The 22078-nt window shown below is 35.2% G+C and overlaps 1 protein-coding gene and 1 pseudogene across 1 annotated transcript; both read right to left on the reverse strand.

Moving 5' to 3' along the window:
• Positions 1 to 1793: 1793 nt before the first annotated feature.
• On the reverse strand, positions 1794 to 19608 carry LOC144548519 (G-type lectin S-receptor-like serine/threonine-protein kinase At2g19130). Its single transcript, XM_078297208.1, has 2 exons — positions 17236 to 19608; positions 1794 to 2159 (listed from the first exon to the last, which is right to left on the reverse strand). Exons 1-2 carry the CDS (start codon positions 19564 to 19566, stop codon positions 2001 to 2003), a joined length of 2490 nt encoding a protein of 829 aa, XP_078153334.1. The 5' UTR covers positions 19567 to 19608; the 3' UTR covers positions 1794 to 2000.
• LOC144548292 (G-type lectin S-receptor-like serine/threonine-protein kinase At2g19130 pseudogene) lies at positions 8640 to 11272 on the reverse strand (annotated as a pseudogene).
• Positions 19609 to 22078: the final 2470 nt, after the last annotated feature.

The raw sequence follows: 22078 nt of genomic DNA on the forward strand, positions 1-22078 counted from the left end.
TTTTTTTTCAAATTTGATTCCACTAAGCTATGGTATATATAATTGAGGAAAAAAATGCTCATTTTCAGAGGCTCAGAGCCTGAGACTAATTCCTTGCCACCCCATTCCTATTCCAAGGAGAGAGACCAACGACGATCCAAATAAAGTGTTGATATGTTACCAAGAAGACAATCCTACTGAAATTTTACTTTGACCAGGTAACAAAGAAAATGAAATCATAGAAGAAAATTCATTAAGCCATTTAATGCGACCTGTCTTTTTTTCGTACTTGGTGAGATAAGAATGGGGCACAACCAGGGGCGGAGGCAGAATTTTGAATAATGGGGGTCAAAAGCATACAAAAAAATCAATAACATAATATATTTTTTTAATGAAGTAAATATTATAACCATTGGTGTTTGGATCAGAGAGATGAAAAGTTTGGATTGGAGAGAGAGACAGAGAGAGACGTGAAGCTTCTCATCTTTCGGAAAAAAATAATATAAATTGTTATAAGTTCTCAATTTGTACACATTTAATCATCTATTTTTTTTCTTGGAAAATGAATGGGGTCAACTATACAAAATTTTCAGAAAATCTATGGGGGTCATTTTATAGGTACCTTTAACATTTAACTATAAAATATACAAAAATATCATGTATAATAATTAGTTTTTGAAAATGAATGGGGTCAATTGACTCCCATTTCATACACTTACATTCGCCTCTGGACAGAACCATGGTTCTGAATGTCATAATCGAAATCAGAATCAGTACTTGACCGTGGAATCGGAACAGGAGGAATTGGCCAAAATCGAAAGAATTGGATCAGAAACTTCAATTTTTTTTTGAAGAAACTTGTTATGTAGCCAAAATATAGAAAAATATTGGTAAAAATAATAATTTGTAAGAAAACTTTGAAAACGAAATATTATACTGAAATAATCCATTAATTATATAATATAATATAAGCATTACAAATAGAACACACCTTTTATGCAAGCTAGCTATATATTATTTATGCATAGAAAAAAAAGATTAAATTGACTGCACAAATTTAGTACATGATTATCTTGACAAGGTATGTGTTAATTTTTTTTTTTTTTAATTCAAATTTCTATGCAGAATTTGTTTTTCTTGTAGTAGATTAAGAGCGTGACAGGTTAATGCTATACTGTACCAGTTAATGCTCTTCTTTATTAAGAGCGTGACAGATTAATGCAATACTGTACCGGAAAAAAACAAATATCCTTCGGCTAAAAAATTACCAAAATATTCCCACACATCCAAATCTAAACAGGCCTTAATTTTCTGCAGCTGATTGCTTGTTTTTACGGCCCAAATTAAAACAAGTTTAACAAACAAATTGGGCCGCAGTCTTATTCTACAACCTTTTGTACCTCTTTTTCGGCTGTTGCTTTCAATATGGGGACCTTGATTCCATAGAATTATTTTAATTTCCAGAATATTTTAGCCATGTTTTTTGTTTAATTAGAACAGCCTAGAATTCGGTTTTCTCAGCATAATACTTTGGTATTATAGAGTGCAAGACTGGTACCCATGTTTCCTCCAAGGACATGCTGTTTTAAACTTTTAACCATGGTACCAATCACCTGTACCTTTGGCAAATATCTCTAGAGGAACATTACAAAGAGAAAGCACAAGTGGCTTCCTGAACACTTACCAAAACATAAGTTTGATTTGTGCATGGTATCAAGCTTCAGCTTATACCATGTAAAGAATTAGATAAGTAGCTTAAAAAGGGGGAAATTCAAGTAAGGTAAGAGCAGATAAAATAATAATTTAGATTCGATAACATAATTGGAATAATATTTATTATGAAAAGCATAGTTTTTTTTTTCAAATATTCAATTACATATTAACATAATCCTCTGATGGACTCTACAATTTACTTCGCTAATTGATATCAAAATAATCAACCTCAATATATATACATATAATGCAATAACTTAATTATCACAGCCCAACTCTAGAACTTGAATAAGATAAATTAGACGAATTCAGCCCGAGTTTTTAACTAGTGAACTAGATTCACGGGTAGTTGAGGTGTTGCTTCGGGTCTTTGAAGATGTACCAAAAGAAATATCGTTGAAGAAATTGATATAATCAGGGCTCTCCCCCATAACTCTATGTGACATCGGCATCGGTGGCGTGTTAACCTCCAAAATACCTTCTAAAATTTGCACTACTTGTCCCATTGTTGGCCGAGCGGTCTCGTCATCTTGTAAGGCCCAGCATGCCACCTTGCATGCTCTTTCGATCTCTTCAATTGGTGCATCTCCGTTCAAATTTTGATCCAACAGTGTCAGAACATCGCCATCAATTAGTTTTCTAGCAGCAAAAGTGGGGAAGAAATCCGAACCCGATGAACCGCTATTCCATTGATCAGAGTTGTTTCTATGGCCAGATATTAGCTCGAAAAGCATCTTGCCATAGCTATAAACATCAGCTTTAGGAGTAATCGGTACGCCTGTTATCCACTCTGGTGCTAGGTAACCTATGGTGCCTCTCATGGTTGTCAAAACCCTACTAAAATCCCGACCTAAAATCTTCGATAATCCGAAATCAGCAACTTTTGGTACCAAACTGTCATCCAAGAGGATGTTCTCGGGTTTAATGTCACAATGAATGATGCAATCCCGACATTTTTCATGTAGGTACGCTAACCCTCTTGCTGTACCAAGTGCAATTTGGTACCGAGTGCTCCAATTTAGTACCACATCTCTGCAATTAAATAATTGCACATCAAGAGAGCTCTTAGGCATGTACTCATAAACCAGTAGCCTATGAGAGGCTTCAGAACAAAACCCAATGAGGCGAACTAAATTAACATGCTGGATTGTACCGATCGTGCTGACCTCAGCCCTAAATTGCTTCTCGCCTTGGTGAAAACCATTTAACTTCTTAATAGCAATAGCAGTTGAATCAGGTAAATACCCCTTATAAACCGAACCGAATGCACCTCCACCCAATTTCTCAGAGAAGTTTTTACTAACATATTGCAAATCGTCGTACTGAAATGCAATCAAGGTACCTCTTAAATCCTTTAACAATCGAGCTCTCCTCTGGTCTCTCTTTTTCTTCAATATAACCAGAACAACTATGATACAAAAAAGCACAACAATTATGCCGCCTATAACTACGCCGATAATTAAACCTGTGTGACTTTTACTTGCTGTAAATTCTGATGCAGCCAACCTGAGATAAAGCGTACCAGCTGGATCACTTCCACTATATCCATCTTGGACATTCAACAAACCACCATACCACAAATTGCACCCGCTCTGGTACGAATAAGCTGAGCAGGAACAATTTTTCAAACAAGCTGACTCACACTCTTGTGCACTATTAACTTGTATACTTTCCAAATTGTCAGGGTTTTTCATGTTACCCAAAACATAGAATTTATCTTGTTGTACCTTAGTCAGATTGCCACTTTCGCATTGTAATTCTGTATTTCTTACACACCCACCACTATAATCCTCTAAACTGTAATTGGTCTTAGACTTTTGTGAAAACCCATGTAAACAATTACAGTACGGCAATTCATTCCCATTGCATATACCGTAGGGCCCACAGAGCCCGTACACATCACAAATATGCGCCGGCTGAGCCCAGATCTGAATCCACGCTGTGCCTACCCAATGTAGTTGTTTGATTTGGCCATTATGATCTATTATAGCTCTCGTTATCAGACCGGCATCAGGTTTCATCGAGTAGGTGAAGTAATTCTCCTCCTTGTTGCTCACATAAGTGATATTGTACTTGTAATTCTCATCATTGCCGATCATTTCCGGGAGTAAAGTGAAACTTCTCTGTGAATCTCTCCAGGGACCACTGGCCCAGTATTGTTTAGACTTGTTCCACTGTATGAAATATTGACTACCATTTGGGTCTAATAAAAAAGAGTATATACCTTCAGCTGGATCAGCCAAACTTTTCGAAGAAATCAACCTTTGGCTAATACCAGTTGTTTTATTGAGAATTAATTTACCGCCCGGTAACCACGTGTCAGTTGGGTTGTCGATGCTTTGCCACAATACATTAGACGTATTCGACACATATCTCAACATGAGGTTTCCACTATCATTCAACACTGCTTCGGTTTTGTTTAACGGGTTTATACCAGTAACATTAGTGGACCATACTTCAGTTTTAGACCCGTTAAGCAAGACCAAGTTACCATCGGAACCAATGGTGAGCTGGGAAGTGGCTGGGTCGGTGAGCGGCGCATTTCGGTTGGCTATGAAGACAGATGTTTCCAGGTAGATGGTATTGTACCAGATGGATATGTACCAGTAGGAGGAATTGGGAGGCTGGTAGAAACCAAGTGCAAACTGCTTTTGAGCAGATATGAGTTTTTGGTTGGTGCCTGAGAGAGATGAGTTGGAGGTGATTGTGTCTGTTGAAGTAGACATGGATAGGAGAGAGAAGAGGTAGAGAGAGAAAATAGAAGAAAGCAAGGGACTTCTTCTCAAAGAAGCCATTAATTGGGAGGAAGAGAGAGAGAGAGAGAGGTGGGATGGTATTTGCTAATGGGTTTTGATAATTGTTTCTTTTGGTGATTTGTTCAGAATTTGTGTGTATTTGAAAGAAAAAGAAGAGGGAATGATTTATCACGGGTGAAGATATTAACAGAGTAGTTTGGCTTCATGCAGCGCACCTTCCATATGTAGAGTTTTTTTTTTATCCTAGAGTCCGTGGGCTGCATGAAACGAAAACTAAGGTGTTAATGTATTTTTGCAGTTTTCTTGCTTAGATATAGTAGGAAACTGATACTCAGATCTGAACCGTTAGATTTGATCGAATGTGATACAGTGGTCTTGAGAATGGTCCAACTAAATATCTCCCGAGTAATGGTGCACCATCGATTGTAGCGGATATGGACACACTACCCGCGAAAATGTTACGTCCACTGATGATCAGGTTTTCTAACTTTTTATTTATTATTATTTTTTTTACATCCCTCTCATGATCTGCAGTTATTGAGACTTTTCCACAAAAGATTTAGACCGTTCGATAAAATTATTTAATACGGCACTAATATTATCAACATGTTTAATTCGTAACCAGTACTCTTAAGTCAAAAGACTACTGAAAACACGACTATAGACGGTCCGAAAAGCTAATGACATATGGTTAATTTCGCGACCGTGACTGCGAGTGTCATGTATGAAAAGATCAATACATGGTTCCTACAAGTGAATGGTGTCAGATATATATATAAATTAAAAAAAAAACGCTAAATATGGTGATTTCTACACAGTCACAGTAATCAAGGGGTCCCAAAATAAATGGTTTGTATATATATATAAAAAAAATTTGTACATATTAAAAATAAATAAAATATTAGGGTTCAAATTTTGTATATATAAAGGATTTAATTTTTTTATAAATATTTATGATCTATGCCAAGTTCCAATACCTCATGTTTTAATTTCATATGCCTCATCATGTCTCATATTTTATATTTTCGTTTTCAAGTCTAATTCAACTATCGATTCAAACTGCTCAACATGAAATATAACCATATTAAAATATGCTTGGAGACCAAATTTTATAATTTTTGAAATTTTTTTACTATTTTTTTAAATAGATACAAAATCATTATTTTTGAACGGTCCGAAAACAACGATTTTGTACCTATCTTATTTTAAATTAGTATAAAATTTCAAAAATTGTAAAATTTCATCCCTATGTATATTTTAGTATGGATATGATGTTGAGCGGTTTGGATTGACGAATTGAACTTTGAAAACAAAAATATTATATATGAGGTATGATGGGGTATGAAAGACATGAGGTATTGGAACCCTCATGATCTATTGAAATATCAATAAAAATCAAATAAGCAAATCGCTTCAATAAGTACTTCAACACCATATGCTTATAGTTGTTTTTGTGTTTTAAAAGTCCAAATAGTCGATCCAAACCGTTCAACATGATATCGATATTAAAACGTGCTTGGAGACCAAATTTTACATTTTTTTTGGATTTTTTAAACTATTTTTTAAGGTAGGTAGAAAATAATTATTTTTTATGGTTCAAAATTTTATGAATCAATGGATTTTCTACCTATCTTAAAAAATAGTAAAAAAATTTCAAAAAATGTAAAATTTGATCTCCAAGCATGTTTTAATATAGATATCATATTTAACAGTTCGGATCAATTGTTTGTACTTTGAAGAAGCAAAAATGACTTTATAGGAATGTGGTGTTGAAGTACTTATAGAAGTATATTAGCCGGTCTCATAAAAAAACTATATATATAAATGAACCAAAATTTTCTCCCGCTCCGGTCCTCAAAATCTTTAGGACTGGCCCTGACAGTAATCATGTATAATAACTAGGATTATATACATAGTTTCTACAAGGGATCTGTGTATTATTTTGAAAACCTTACACGGTTTGTTTTTAAGAACCACATGTATAATTTCTATTTTTTTTAATATAATTTATAATCGGCTAGTATTCATATTTTCTAGCCATTATATTAACATACAATATTAAACATTCATATAATTCAATAAATATTCAACTTTCACAACATACATAAATTAATATTCATTTATTCAACATTCAACATTCAACATACATATACACATACATGTCAAGAGGGTTTGTGTAAGAAGATGTTTAATAAATTGTAAGGTGAACAAACATTTAGGAGAAACGAGAAATCTCAAAAACATATTTGCTTGTTTACATTGTTAACTTCTGATTAGATCCAATCCAATTTTTTTTTTTTTGTTACAAATCTGATTGCACTAAGGTATGGTATATATAATTGAGGAAACAATGCTCATTTTCAGAGACTCAGACCCTGAGACTAATTTTTGAGAAAAAAAAACGCAGATCAATTCCTTGCCACCCATTCCTATTCCAAGGAGAGACTAACGACTTCAGTCAACTAATCCATCTAAAATCTCGGTGTTAAGTTACAAAACATCAAAATAAACTGTTGATATCTTGCCAAAAAGACAATCCTACTGAAATTTCACTTTGACAAGGTAACAAAGAAAATGAAATCATAGAAGAAAATTCATTAAGCCAGTTAATGCGACCTGTCTTTTTTTCGTAATTGTCTTTGTTTTGACTTTGAAACTTGGTGAGATAAGATGGGCACAACCATGGTTCTGAATCTCATTATCGAAATCGGAATCAGATACTTGACCGTGGAATCGGAACCGAAAGAATTGGATTAGAAACTCGAATTTTTTTTTTTGCAGAAGTTTGTTTGTGGCCAAAATATAGGAAAAAATTTGGTAAAAATAATAATTTGTAAGAAAATTATGTAAATAAAATATTATGCTGAAATAATCCACTAATTATATAATATAATATAAGCATTACAAATAGATAACACACCTTTTATGCATAGAAAAACAAGATTAAATTGACAGCATAAATTTAGTGCATGATTATCTTGACAAGGTATGTGTTAATTTTTTTTAATTCAAATTTGTTTGCAGAATTTGATTTTTTTTTTTTTGTGATTTGAAATCATAGATTAACATTTCAAGGAAAAAAAAACATAAAATAACCGAAGGACTCGGCCTGGCTCGAGCTTGACTCGGGCGACTCGGATTGACTCGGACTAACTCGGCCTAGTCAAACACTGTTCAACCGAGTTTTAATGAAAAAATCGCATGGGAACAAGACTCGGGTGAAACTCGGATTGGACCCGACCAATACAAATATATTTAATTCGGATTTAATTTGCGAATCTTGTGACTATGGTAAGGTATCTCATTTTTTTCATTTTGAATCCAATCCGTTTGCTACATACTTGCACGATTCTTAAAAGGATCCCCAAGGCCCTGTTAATAGGCCATGTTGCCTTTAACAGAACTGATTTGGTTACAGCAGTGCGCGAGTGATTAATCAAAATTATTAAATGCCGGGAAAACCTGTTTTTCTTGTAGTAGATTAAGGAAGGTAAATATATTTGTTGGGCAGAATACATCATGGAAAAAAAACAACAAATATCCTTCGGCTAAAAAATTGCCAAAATTATTCCCACTCATCCAAATCTAAACAGGCCTTAATTAAGTTTCTGCGGCGGATTGCTTTTTTTTGCGGCCCAAAGTAAAACAAGTTTAACAAACAAATTGGGCCGCAGTCTTATTCTACAACCTTTTGTACCTCTTTTTCGGCGCGCTGTTGCTTTCAATATGGTGACCTTGATTCCATAGAATTATTTTAATTTCCAGAATATTTTAGCCATGGTTTTTTCTTTAATTAGAAGAGCCTAGAATTCGGTTTTCTAAGCATAATACTTTGGTACTATAGAGTGCAAGACTGGAACCCCTGTTTCCTCCAAGGACATGCTGTTTGAAACTTTGAACCATGGTACCAATCACCTGTACCTTTGGCAAATATATCTAGAGGAACATTACAAAGAGAAAGCACAAGTGGCTTCCTCAACACTTACCAAAACATAAGTTAGATTTGTGCATGGTATCAAGTTTCAGGTTATACCATGTAAAGAATTAGATAAGTAGCTTAAAAAGGGGGAAATTCAAGTAAGGTACGTAAGAGCAGATAAAATAATATTTTAGATTCGATAACGTAATTGGAATAATATTTATTATGAAAGCATAGGTTTTTTTTTTTTTTTTTTTTTTGCAAATATTCAATTACATATTAACGTAATCCTCTCAAGGACTCTACAATTTACATCCCTAATTGATATCTAAATAATCATCCTCAATATATATACATATAATGCAATAACTTAATTATCACAGCCCAACTCTAGAACTTGAATAAGATAAATTAGATGAATTCAGCCAGAGTTTTTAACTAGTGATCTAGATTCGCTGGTAGTTGAGATGTTGCTTTGGGTCATCAAAGATGTACCAGAAGAAATATCCGAGAAGAAATTGATATAATCAAGGCTCTCCCCCAAAACTGACATCGGCATCGGTGGCGTATTAAACTCCAAAATGCCTTCTAAAATTTGCACTACTTGTCCCATTGTTGGCCGAGCAGTCTCATCATCTTGTATGCACCAGCATGCCACCTTACATGCTCTTTCAATCTCTTCAATCGGTGCATCTCCGTTCAATTTTTTATCCAAAAGTGTCCGAACGTCGCCCTCAATTAGTTTTCTAGCAGCAAAAGTTGGGAAGAAATCTGAATCTGATGAACTGCTATTCAATTGGTCAGAGTTGTTTCTATGGCCAGATATTAGCTCAAAAAGCATCTTTCCGTAGCTATAAACATCAGCTTTAGGAGTAATCGGTATGCCTGTTATCCACTCCGGTGCTATGTAACCTATGGTGCCTCTCATGGTCGTCATAATCCTACTAAAATCCCGACCTAAAAGCTTCGATAAACCGAAATCAGCAACTTTTGGTAACAAACTGTCATCCAAGAGGATGTTCTCGGGTTTAATGTCACAATGAATGATGCAATCCCGACATTTTTCATGTAGGTACGCTAACCCTCTTGCTGTACCAAGTGCAATTTGGTACCGAGTGCTCCAATTTAGTATCACATCTCTGCAATTAAATAATTGCACATCAAGAGAGCTCTTAGGCATGTACTCATAAACCAATAGCCTATGGGAGGCTTCAGAACAAAACCCGATGAGGCGAACTAAGTTAACATGCTGAATTGCACCGATCGTGCTGACCTCAGCCCTAAATTGCTTCTCGCCTTGGTGAAAACCATCTAACTTCTTAATAGCAATAGCAGTTGAATCAGGTAAATACCCCTTATAAACCGAACCGAATGCACCTCCGCCCAATTTCTCAGAGAAGTTCTTACTAACAAATTGCAAATCATCGTACCGAAATGCAATTAAGGTACCTCTCAAATCCTTTAACAATCGAACTCTCCTCTGATCTCTCTTTCTCTTCATTACAACCAGAACAACTATGATGCAAAAAAGCACAACAGTTATGCCGCCTATAACTACACCAATAATTAAACCTGTGTGACTTTTACTAGCAGTAAATTCTGATGCAGCCAACCTGATATAAAGCATACCAGCTGGATGACTTCCACTATATCCATCTTGGAGATTCAACAAACCACCATACCACAAATTGCACCCGCTCTGGTACGAATAACCTGAGCAGGAACAATTTTTCAAACAAGCCGACTCACACTCTTGTGCACTATTAACTTGTATACTTTGCAAATTGTCAGGGTATTTCATGTTATCCAAAACATAGAATTTATCTTGTTGTACCTTAGTCAGATTGCCGTTTTCGCATTGTAATTCTGTATTTCTTACACACCCACCACTATAATCCTCTAAACTGTAATTGGTCTTAGATTTTGGTGAAAACCCATGTAAACAATTACAATACGGCAATTCATTCCCATTGCATCTACCGTAGGGCCCACAGAGTGCGTACACATTACAAATATATGCCGGCTGTGCCCAGAACTGAATCCACTTTGTGCCTACCCAATGTAGTTGTATGACTTGGCCATTATGATCCATTATAGCTCTCGTTATCATACCGGCAACAGGTTTCATGGTGTAGATGAAGTAATTTTCCTCCTTGTTGCTCACATAAGTGAAATTGTATATGTGAGTTTCCGCCCTGCCAATCATTTCCGGGACTAAAGTGAAAATTCCCTGTGAATCACTCCAGGGACCACTGGTCCAGTATTGTTTAGTTTTGTTCCACTGTATGAATAATTGACTGGTACCATTTGGGTCTAATAAACAAGAGTATATACCTTCAGCTGGATCAGCCAAACTCTTCCAAGAAATCAACCTTTGGCTAATACCAGTTGTTTTATTGAGACCCAATGTACCGCCTGATAGCCACGTGTCAGTTGGGTTGTCGATGCTTTGCCACAATACATTAGATGTATTCGACACATACCTTAACATGAGGTTTCCACTATCATTCAACACTGCTTCGGTTTTGTTTAACGGGTTTATACCAGTAACATTAGTGGACCATACTTCAGTTTTAGACCCATTAAGCAAGACCAAGTTACCATCAGAACCAATGATGAGTTGGGAAGTGGCGGGGTCAGTGAGCGGCGCATTTCGGTTGGCTATGAAGACAGATGTTTGCAGGGAGATGTTATTGTACCAGATGGATATGTACCAGTAGGAGGAACTAGGAGGCTGGTAGAAACCAAGTGCAAACTGCTTTTGAGCAGAGATGAGTTTTTGGTTGGTGCCTGAGAGAGATGAGTTGGAGGTGATTGTGTCTGTTGAAGTAGACATGGATAGAATTGAGAAGAGGTAGAGTGAGAAAATAGAAGAAAGCAGGGGACATCTTCTCAAGGAAGCCATTAATTGGCAGGAAGAGAGAAAGAGAGGGAGAGAGAGGTGGGATGGTATTTGCTAATGGGTTGTGATAATTGTTTCTTTTGGTGGGCTGGTATTTGTTTAATGGGTTGTGATAATTGTTTCGTTTGGTAAAATGGTATTTGCTAGATTCTGCCTACGGGCTTTGAAACAAAAATAAATAAATAAATTTTGCTAGATTCTGTGGGCTGCATGAAGCTGAAACTAATCTGTTAACCATATAAGACGGAGTTGATGTGAACTGCGTGAGCGTTTTTTGCTTGTTTTCTTGCTTAGATATAGTAGGAAACTGATACTCAGATCTGAACCGTTAGATTTGATTGAATAAACTTGTCCACAAGATTTAGACCGTTCGATTCTATCTTGACTGCTCGTTCGATCTGCAGTGGTAGGAATTCTTGGTTTGAAAATTCGGCCGATTTCGAGTTGACTCAACCGAGTCGGAGCGGAATCGGCTGGAGACGATCTGATTTTTATCGAGTTAACTCGGGTATATAAGTTATATACAAAAAAATTGACAAAATTGAGACTAAATCCAAACAATTGACCGATTTTTCACTCATTCTCTTCTTTCTAGATCAGAGATACATTGTTTCAGTGATTTAATCGGACCAATTTTGATTTTTTTGCAAGGACAAGAGAAACAATTTGGGGAAATTGCGATTCAGAACGGAGGAGGAGGTTAAATTCTTATAAAAATATTGAATAGATAGAGTTGGTGTACGTTTGGTATACTGTTTTGTTTTGAAAATATAAGATTGGTTTACGGCGGATCATGTTCAAACCGGTTATAATTAAATATGAAGAAGCGAATCAACGGATGCACAGAATGTCAGAATGTTATTTTGTCGTTAATACAAATTTGCTATTAATAAATGCTGTCCTATTTAATTTGATAATGCTATTAATACACAGTGATTTATTTTATTATTATTTTTATTTGACTAAAGTAAACAGTTCATATAGTTGTTGACAATAGTAATTAATTTTTGAAAAATAGTGGTATTACCACCGATTTCATAGAAATCAAGCATACCTGATATGGTACTTAAAATAGGTACCAAAATCAAATATGAAAAGTCTTACATCAAGTCACCATCAACAAACATAAAAGCATACAAGGAGAGATAGTACCACATCAAAAGCTAAAATGGAAACAAAATGAATACTAAGCAAAAAGTCTCAAAAAGCAATCATATCCTAGGAGACTAGTAATCCAATAGATCCTCATCCGACAGGTCGTCTCCAGACATATGATCTGGGGGGTTGCCAGCTCCAAGAGCTTGGGTGGACTCCTCTTCCTCCTCCAGTATCTGATCTGGAAGGTCCTTAACATCACATGGAAGCATTAGACTTAATTTTAAGTATGAATTGTCAGAGCTAGACTTACACCAAAAAGTAGCTAAAGATATTATCTTAAACCCTAATGATTTAGCAGAAATGGGAGTAGTATTATCATTAAAAATAACTCTATTTCTTTCTAACCAGACATTCCATAAGATAGCTCCACTTAACAATTCTACAAGGAGTCTATCCTTTAAGGGAATCGAAGCATCAAGTAACCATAAATCATCTAAAGAATTACAGGTAAAGGAGAATGAATTGTATGTGGCAATCCAATTCCATATCAAGCGTACATATGAACAATGTATAAATAAATGGTCAGCGCTCTCATGTTGGTCACAAAATGCACAAGTAAGATTTCCTGGCCAACCTTTTTTTGCCAAGTTAACCTTAGTAAGAATTTTATCACGTCTGACGAGCCAAAGAAAGATTTTGATTTTTAAAGGGATGTGAGATTTCCAAATTGTATCATATTCAGAATTTGGAATACCACCATATTCTAACCATTTATAAAAAGAATGAACAGTGAAATGATCATCTTGTGACTATCGCCATATCAATCTATCTTCCAAATGAGAAGACAAAGTAAAATGTTGAAACTTGTGGTGCAAGGTAATCAATTCATCCCTATAAATACCAGTTATTTGCCTTTGAAAAGACAGACCTAAATGAGAAGTAGAAAATGCCTTAGCTACAGAAATAAACCTATCAGTAACAATAGAAAAAAGGTTTGGAAATTGATTTTTTAAGGTATGTTCACTACACCATCTATCTAATCAAAAAGAAGTTGTTTTACCGTTACCTATTTCTTTATTTAGTCCTAAATTGATAACCACATGATCTTTTAGGATTAATCGCCAAAAAGGTGAACAAAGAGAAGGAGTAGTTCTAGTTCCATATTTACTAAGCAAAATATTTTTCCATCTACCAGAAACAAAATTATCTAGAAACCGATACCACCATTTAGCCAGAAGGGCTTTATTCATAAGCTTAAGGTCTAAAACCCCCAAGCCTCCCTGATCTTTACTTTTGCACACAGTTCTCCATGAGACTAAAGAGTATTTTCTTCTAGTAGAGTTACCTCCATGCCATAAGAATTTACGTCTAATTTTATCTATTTTATGTCTAATTTTAGCAGGTAATCTATATATAGATAACCAATATAAGGGAATAGCAGAAATAACAGACAATAGTAATTAATTAATTTTATTTATTTTTTATTTTTACTTAAGAAAGATAAAATATTAATTGTTTATGAAATAAAATATTTTCAATGAAGATAAAATTAATGCATACAAAATAAAATATAGAAATATAAAAGTCAAAATTAAATATTTTATTTGTCTTTTGTGAATTTATTAAGCTTTTTTATTATTTTATGGAATAGTCTATTTAATTTCGAAATAAGATAAATATTAATTTTAAAAGTAATACATTATAAATTTGATTGTTATCTGTTCAAATTTAATTATTATAAGTGTTATAATGGGTTATTTGACAAATGTAGTACAAAACGTGCGTCTGGCAAAAAAATCTGAATTTCCGATCCGATTCCATCGATTCTGACTGATTCACCCGATTCCGATTCTGATTTTCAAAACCATGGGCAGAATGGCAAATCATTTCAGTTGAATAAAAAATTGAGGTGGTGATGACCGGATGACATATTTTAGTTGAATTACTTAATACGGCACTAATATTATAAACATGTTTAATTCCTAAGCAGTACTTGGTCAAAAGATTAGTCATTAAACTATTACAGAAAACACCACTATACATGGTCTAAAAAGCTAATGGTATATGGTTCTGCGACTGATGTCTATGAGTGTCGTGTATGAAAAGATCGGTACATTGTACATAGTTTTTATAAGCGAAATGATTGTACATGGTTCCTACAAGCGAATCGTGTTAGATATAAAAAAAGAAAGAAAAAATATTGAAAATGGTGATTTCTACATAGTTAGAGTGGGAAAAATGGTATGGCGGAGCTGGTTCGATCCATCACGAAACGGCATGGTTACGACACAGAACGACATGACACGCATGTCAGATATATGTCATGATTCACGTCTCTTGTGCTGTGACCTGCGTGCCGTGACCATCTTTTGAAACTTTGGCAAGGCACAGTACGTCACATGAAAGATCTAGTTACAGCACCGCATGTAGTCACACGAGTCACGTGTAATTAGGACCATCAGATATTAATTAAATGATAAATCTTGAATAAGCTAACTTGAATTATAATTAAATGGTCACGCGAAGTCAAGGAAGGCATGCATGTTTGGTCACGGCATGTTTAGGCACGGCGTGACCATTCGCGTGCTGTGACCACTCCTTGATATTTTAGTCACGTACGGCACAGCACGTGAAAAAATAACTTGGTTACGCACGGTACGGCACGTTTTTTCCACTCTATACACAGTCACAGTAATTGTGTATAATAACTAGGATTATATACATAATTTCTATAAGGGATCTGTATATTATATACATAGCTTCTATAAGGGTTTGTTTTTAAGAATTATGTATGATTTCTATATTTTTAATATCATTTTTAATTAGCGAGTATTCATATTTTATGTGACTGTGTCTGTGAGTGTCGTGTATGAAAAGGTCAGTACATTATACACAGTTCCTACAAGTGAATCGTATCAGGCATAAGAAAAAAAAGGCGTCGAAAATTGTGATTTCTACACAGTCGCAGTATGTATAATAACTAGGATCATATACATAGTTTCTTTAAGGAATCTATATATTATTTTTGGAAACCGGTTTGTTTTTAAGAACCATGTATGATTTCTATCTTTTTAATATCGTTTATAACTGGTTAGTATTCATATTTTCTTACCGTTAAATTAAAATACAATATTAAATATTCATATAATTAGATAAATATTCAACTTTCACAAAATCAACATTCAACATACATATACACATGTACATACATGTCCACCACTAATTTTCAAGAGGGTTTGTATAAGAAGATATTTGATGAATTGTAAGTTAAAAATGAAGAAGCATTTAGGAGAAACGAGAAATCCCAAAAGCATAGTTTGCTTGTTTACATTGTTAACTTCTGATTAGATCCAATTTTTTTTTTTTTTTTTCAAATTTGATTCCACTAAGCTATGGTATATATAATTGAGGAAAAAAAATGCTCATTTTCAGAGGCTCAGAGCCTGAGACTAATTTTTGAGGAAAAAACGCAGATCAATCCCTTGCCACCCCATTCCTATTCCAAGGAGAGAGACCAACGACGATCCAAATAAACCGTTGATCATATGTTGCCAAGAAGACAATCCTACTGAAATTTTACTTTGACCAGGTAACAAAGAAAATGAAATCATAGAAGAAAATTGACTAAGCCATTTAATGCGGCCTGTCTTTTTTTCGTACTTGGTGAGATAAGAATGGGGCACAACCATGGTTCTGAATGTTATAATCGAAATCAGAATCAAATACTTGACCGGGGAATATCGAAACACGAGGAATTGGCCAAAATCGAAAGAATTGGATCGGAAACTCGAATTTTTATTGCAGAAACTTGTTTTGTAGTCAAAATATAGAAAAATATTGGTAAAAATAATAATTTGTAAGAAAACTATGAAAACGAAATATTATACTGAAATAATCCATTAATTATATAATATAATATAAGCATTACAAATAGAACACACCTTTTATGCAAGCCAGCTATATATTATTTATGCATAGAAAAAAAAAGATTAAATTGACTGCACAAATTTAGTACATGATTATCTTGACAAGGTATGTGTTAAGTTTTTTTTTTTTTAATTCAAATTTCTATGCAGAATTTGTTTTTCTTGTAGTAGATTAAGAGCGTGACAGGTTAATGCTATACTGTACCAGTTAATGCTCTTCTTTATTAAGAGCGTGACAGATTAATGCAATACTGTACCGGAAAAAAACAAATATCCTTCGGCTAAAAAATTGCCAAAATATTCCCACACATCCAAATTTAAACAGGCCTTAATTTTCTGCGGCTGATTGCTTGTTTTTACGGCCCAAATTAAAACAAGTTTAACAAACAAATTGGGCCGCAGTCTTATTCTACAACCTTTTGTACCTCTTTCTCGGCTGTTGCTTTCAATATGGGGACCTTGATTCCATAGAATTATTTTAATTTCCAGAATATTTTAGCCATGTTTTTTGTTTAATTAGAACAGCCTAGAATTCGGTTTTCTCAGCATAATACTTTGGTATTATACAGTGCAAGACTGGTACCCATGTTTCCTCCAAGGACATGCTGTTCTAAACTTTTAACCATGGTACCAATCACCTGTACCTTTGGCAAATATCTCTAGAGGAACATTACAAAGAGAAAGCACAAGTGGCTTCCTGAACACTAACCAAAACATAAGTTTGATTTGTGCATGTATCAAGCTTCAGCTTATACCATGTAAAGAATGCATGCAATAAGTAGCTTAAAAAGGGGAAAAATTCAAGTAATGTTAGATAAATTAGACGAATTCGACCTGAGTTTTTAACTAATCAACTAGATGTACCATAAGAAATATCCGAGAAGAAATTGATATAATCAGGGCTCTCCCCCATAATTACATCAGCATCGGTGGCGTGTTAACCTCCAAAATGCCTTCTAAAATTTTCACCACTTGTCCCATTGTCGGCCTAGCGGTCTCGTCATCTTGTATGCACCAGCATGCCACCTTACATGCTCTTTCAATCTCTTCAATTGGTGCATCTCCGTTCAATTTTTTATCCAAAAGTGTTTGAACATCGCCCTCAATTAGTTTTCTAGCAGAAAAAGAAGGGAAGAAATCTGAACCCGATGAACTGCTATTCCATTGATCAAAGTTGTTTCTATGGCCAGATATTAGCTCGAAAAGCATCTTTCCGTAGCTATAAACATCAGCTTTAGGAGTAATCGGTACGCCTGTTATCCACTCCGGCGCTAGGTAACCTATGGTACCTCTCATGGTCGTCAGAACCCTACTAAAATCCCGACCTAAAAGCTTCGATAATCCAAAATCAGCAACTTTTGGTACCAAATTGTCATCCAAGAGGATGTTCTCGGGTTTAATGTCACAATGAATGATGCAATCCCGACATTTTTCATGTAGGTACGCTAACCCTCTTGCTGTACCAAGTGCAATTTGGTACCGAGTGCTCCAATTTAGTATCACATCTCTGCAATTAAATAATTGTACATCAAGAGAGCTCTTAGGCATGTACTCATAAACCAGTAGCCTATGAGAGGCTTCAGAACAAAACCCAATGAGGCGAACTAAATTAACATGCTGGATTGTACCGATCGTGCTGACCTCAGCCCTAAATTGCTTCTCGCCTTGGTGAAAACCATTTAACTTCTTAATAGCAATAGCAGTTGAATCAGGTAAATACCCCTTATAAACCGAACCAAATGCACCTCCACCCAATTTCTCAGAGAAGTTCTTACTAACAAATTGCAAATCATCATACCGAAATGCAATTAAGGTGCCTCTCAAATCCTTTAACAATCGAGCTATCCTCTGATCTCTCTTTCTCTTCATTACAACCAGAACAACTATGACATAAAAAAGCACAACAATTATGCCGCCTATAACTACACTAATAAGTAAACCTGTGTGACTTTTACTAGCAGTAAATTCTGATGCAGCCAACCTGATATAAAGCGTACCAGCTAGATCACTTCCACTATATCCATCTTGGAGATTCAACAAACCACCATACCACAAATTGCACCCACTCTGGTACGAATAAGCTGAGCAGGAACAATTTTTCAAACAAGCAGCCGCGCACTCTTTTGCACTATTAACTTGTATACTTTGGAAATTGTCAGGGTATTTCATGTTAGCCAAAACATAGAATTTATCTTGTTGTACCTTAGTCAGATTACCGCTTTCGCATTGTAATTCTGTATTTCTTACACACCCACCACTATAATCCTCTAAACTGTAATTGGTCTTCGATTTTGGTGAAAACCCATGTAAACAATTACAATACGGCAATTCATTCCCATTGCATCTACCATAGGGCCCACAGGGCACGTACACATCACAAATATGCGCCGGCTGAGCCCAGATCTGAATCCATGCTGTGCCTACCCAATTTAGTTGTTTGACTTGGCCATTATGATCGATTATAGCTCTCGATATCTGACCGGCATCAGGTTTCATCGAGTAGATGAAGTAATTTTCCTCCTCGTTGCTCACATAAGTGAAATTGTATATGCGAGATTCCGCCCTGCCGATCATTTCAGGGACTAAAGTGAAAATTCCCTGTGAATCACTCCAGGGACCACTGGTCCAGTATTGTTTAGTTTTGTTCCACTGTATGAATAATTGACTGGTACCATTTGGATCTAATAAATAAGAGTATATACCTTCAGCTGGATCAGCCAAACTCTTCCAAGAAATCAACCTTTTGCTAATACCAGTTGCTTTATTAAAACCCAATTTACCGCCCGATAACCATGTGTCAGTTGGGTTGTCGATGCTTTGCCACAATACATTAGATGTATTCGACACATATCTCAACATGAGGTTTCCACTATCATTCAAGACTGCTTCGGTTTTGTTTAACGGGTTCATACCAGTAACATTAGTAGACCATACTTCAGTTTTAGACCCGTTAAGCAAGACCAAGTTACCATCGGAACCAATGATGAGTTGGGAAGTGGCTGGGTCGGTGAGCGGTTCATTTCGATTGGCTATGAAGACAGATGTTTGCAGGGAGATGGTATTGTACCAGATGGATATGTACCAGTAAGAGGAATTAGGAGGCTGGTAGAAACCAAGTGCAAACTGCTTTTGAGCAGAGATGAGTTTTTGGTTGGTACCTGAGAGAGATGAGTTGGAGGTGATTGTGTCTGTTGAAGTAGACATGGATAGGAGAGAGAAGAGGTAGAGAGAGAAAATAGAAGAAAGCAAGGTACTTCTTCTCAAAGAAGCCATTAATTGGGGAGGAAGAGAGAGAGAGAGGTGGGATGTTATTTGCTAATGGGTTATTTGTTCAGGATATGTGTGTATTTGAAAGAAAAAGAAGTGGGCATGATTTAGCACGGGTGAAGATATATTAACAGAGTAGATTTGCTATAAGCAGCTCACTATCCGTATGTAGAGCTTTCTTTTATCCTAGATTCCGTCGGCTGCATGCATGAAGCCAAAACTAGTCAGATCTGTTAATTTGTTTTTTACCCATAGAGGATGGAGTTAATGTGAACTGAGTGAGCGTTGTTTGCTTGTTTTCTTGCTTAGATATAGTAGGAAACTGATACTCAGATCTGAACCGTTAGATTTGATCGAATAGACTTTTCCAGAAAAGATTTAGTCCGTTTATTGACTGTTCGTTCGATCTGCGCGCAGTGGCAGAATGGCAAATCATGTATCATCAGTTGAATCAAAAATTGAGGTGGTGATGATCGGATGAGATATTGTAGTTGAATTATTTAATACGGCACTAATATTATAAACATGTTTAATTCCTAACCAGTACTTGGTCAAAAGCATGGAAGGAAGTATCGGTATCAACTATATGCACGTGCATTGATTAAATAGAAAACTATCCACTATGTGCATGCTGTCAACTAAGTTATTTCAAAATTTGAACCTGTGATTAAATAGAGAACTATCAAAGTATCAACTATGCACATGCTGCCAATTCAACAATTCAAGTTTTGCCTCACTTGTCTTCTTCTCCCATCGTAGAAACTAGAACAATTTGAAGGAATTTGAAGTCATCAAAGCAACCGAAATTCTTTGAGCAACCGGAAGTCATCAAAGCAATTTTAAGGATTTACAACGAAATTCTCACTTCTCAATTCTCTAATTTTAAGGTGATTATCAATCATTCTTTGATAATAGAAATCATGTTAGTATTTTACTATTTTTCTTCTTTGTATTGATTTTGTGAATTATTAGTTTCTCATTAGTTAATCTTAATAGAAATATGGCGGCTAGAGGCAAATATATGAGTAAATAACAAGATAATGGCTGGGAACATTTCATATCAATTGATGATAACAAAAAAAGAGTGAAATGTAAATGGTGCGGTAAAATAATTTCGGGTGGAATTTCCAGAGGTAAACAACATTTGGTCGGTGTAAAAGGTAACGTAATGGCATGTACTACAATTTTGTTAGATATTAGAAAGGAATTTAACCTATTTATACGGGGAAAAATGTAGAAAAACAAAAGGCAAGGGCACGAGAAGAATTAATAGTAGATGAAATGACAATCTGTACTGAAGGTAGTCCGGATGAGGATGACTTAGATTCGGAACTTCAGAGGGTGATGAAAGAAAGTTGTCGAGAGTTTGAAATGAATGAACAATCACGGCGGAGGGGTGATGGGTCCTCAAGGCAGAGAGTAGAGATAGGGCACTCTGCTTCCATGCGTGCACCAGAAGTTAGTCGACGCAATAAAAGGCTGAACCATGTAGGAATTGGATCATCTCATACGCAACCAACAGTTGATAGTTTTTTTGTAATCGAAACAAACCAGTACACAACAAAAAATAACTAAATCTGTGTTGAAAGGCATAAAAGAGTCCAAAAAATTTATAGGTTGAGCCTGGACGAAATGGTTTGTGCCTGATCACATCTCGGCTCATGTCGCAAATAGTATTTATTTTAAAGCAGCAATTAAGGCCACTCAAGAAGCGGGAACTGGTATCGAACCACCAACTGCAAAAGAAATTTACAATAAATATCTACGGATGGAGATCGATGAGATCAAAACTGTGATAAAATCCTATCACTGTCACTGGGACAAATTAAACTGGTTGAGTAGATATTGTGGACACCATGTACCGCCCACTGTATTGATCAGTACTTGTGAATATCAATTATGTTTCAATTTAAAACTTTTATTAATCTGTCTTTCAGAAAAAAAATAATTAAAAAAAAAACTAAGAAGTTTGAGCAAATAAATTTATATACGGAAGAGAACAAATTTTGACAACTCCATATTTATAGTATTCAAGCAAATGAGAATTTATGATTTTTAGCATTTTAGATTTGCAAATGCTTAACATAATTTGAAGGAAATAACAACTCAATATATTTAACATAATAACAACATAATTTGAAACTTTGTAACAAAATAGATAGTAATAATGTTGACACCAAGTTTTCTAATTTGAAATATCCATAAACAATAAGTGCACTAATTTAAACAACAATTCATAAATCAATGTCCTCATCTTCATCTTCTTCATATGTCGTTTCCTTACTCTTGTTAGGGCCTCGTGATTTTAACTTGTTTACAAAAGAAAGATATGTTAGAAACAGATGCAAGGTAATTTTGATTTCTAACTTACAAAAAATGTATAAAATAATAATATGATAAACAAGGTAATTTTGTTTAACCATAAATCTAAGAAATTTTGTTCTCTGTCACTGTTTTTTCAAAAATAGACCTAGGGTTTACCAATTCTGTCATTGTCAATGTTTGTTCAAAATGTAAA

The sequence above is a fragment of the Carex rostrata genome, chromosome 33 (genome assembly GCF_964058835.1).
Source record: "Carex rostrata chromosome 33, lpCarRost1.2, whole genome shotgun sequence".
Classification (NCBI taxonomy): domain Eukaryota; kingdom Viridiplantae; phylum Streptophyta; class Magnoliopsida; order Poales; family Cyperaceae; genus Carex; species Carex rostrata.

What these genes read in the sequence shown, in the direction of transcription:
- LOC144548519 (XM_078297208.1), bottom strand. Translation starts at nt 19,566, where the DNA reads ATGGCTTCTTTGAGAAGAAGTACCTTGCTTTCTTCTATTTTCTCTCTC. An exon ending in TTTTAGAAGGCATTTTGGAG is followed by an intron (nt 2,160 to 17,235) that starts GTTAACACGCCA and finishes GGTATTTTGGAG; the next exon opens with GTTAACACGCCACCGATGCC.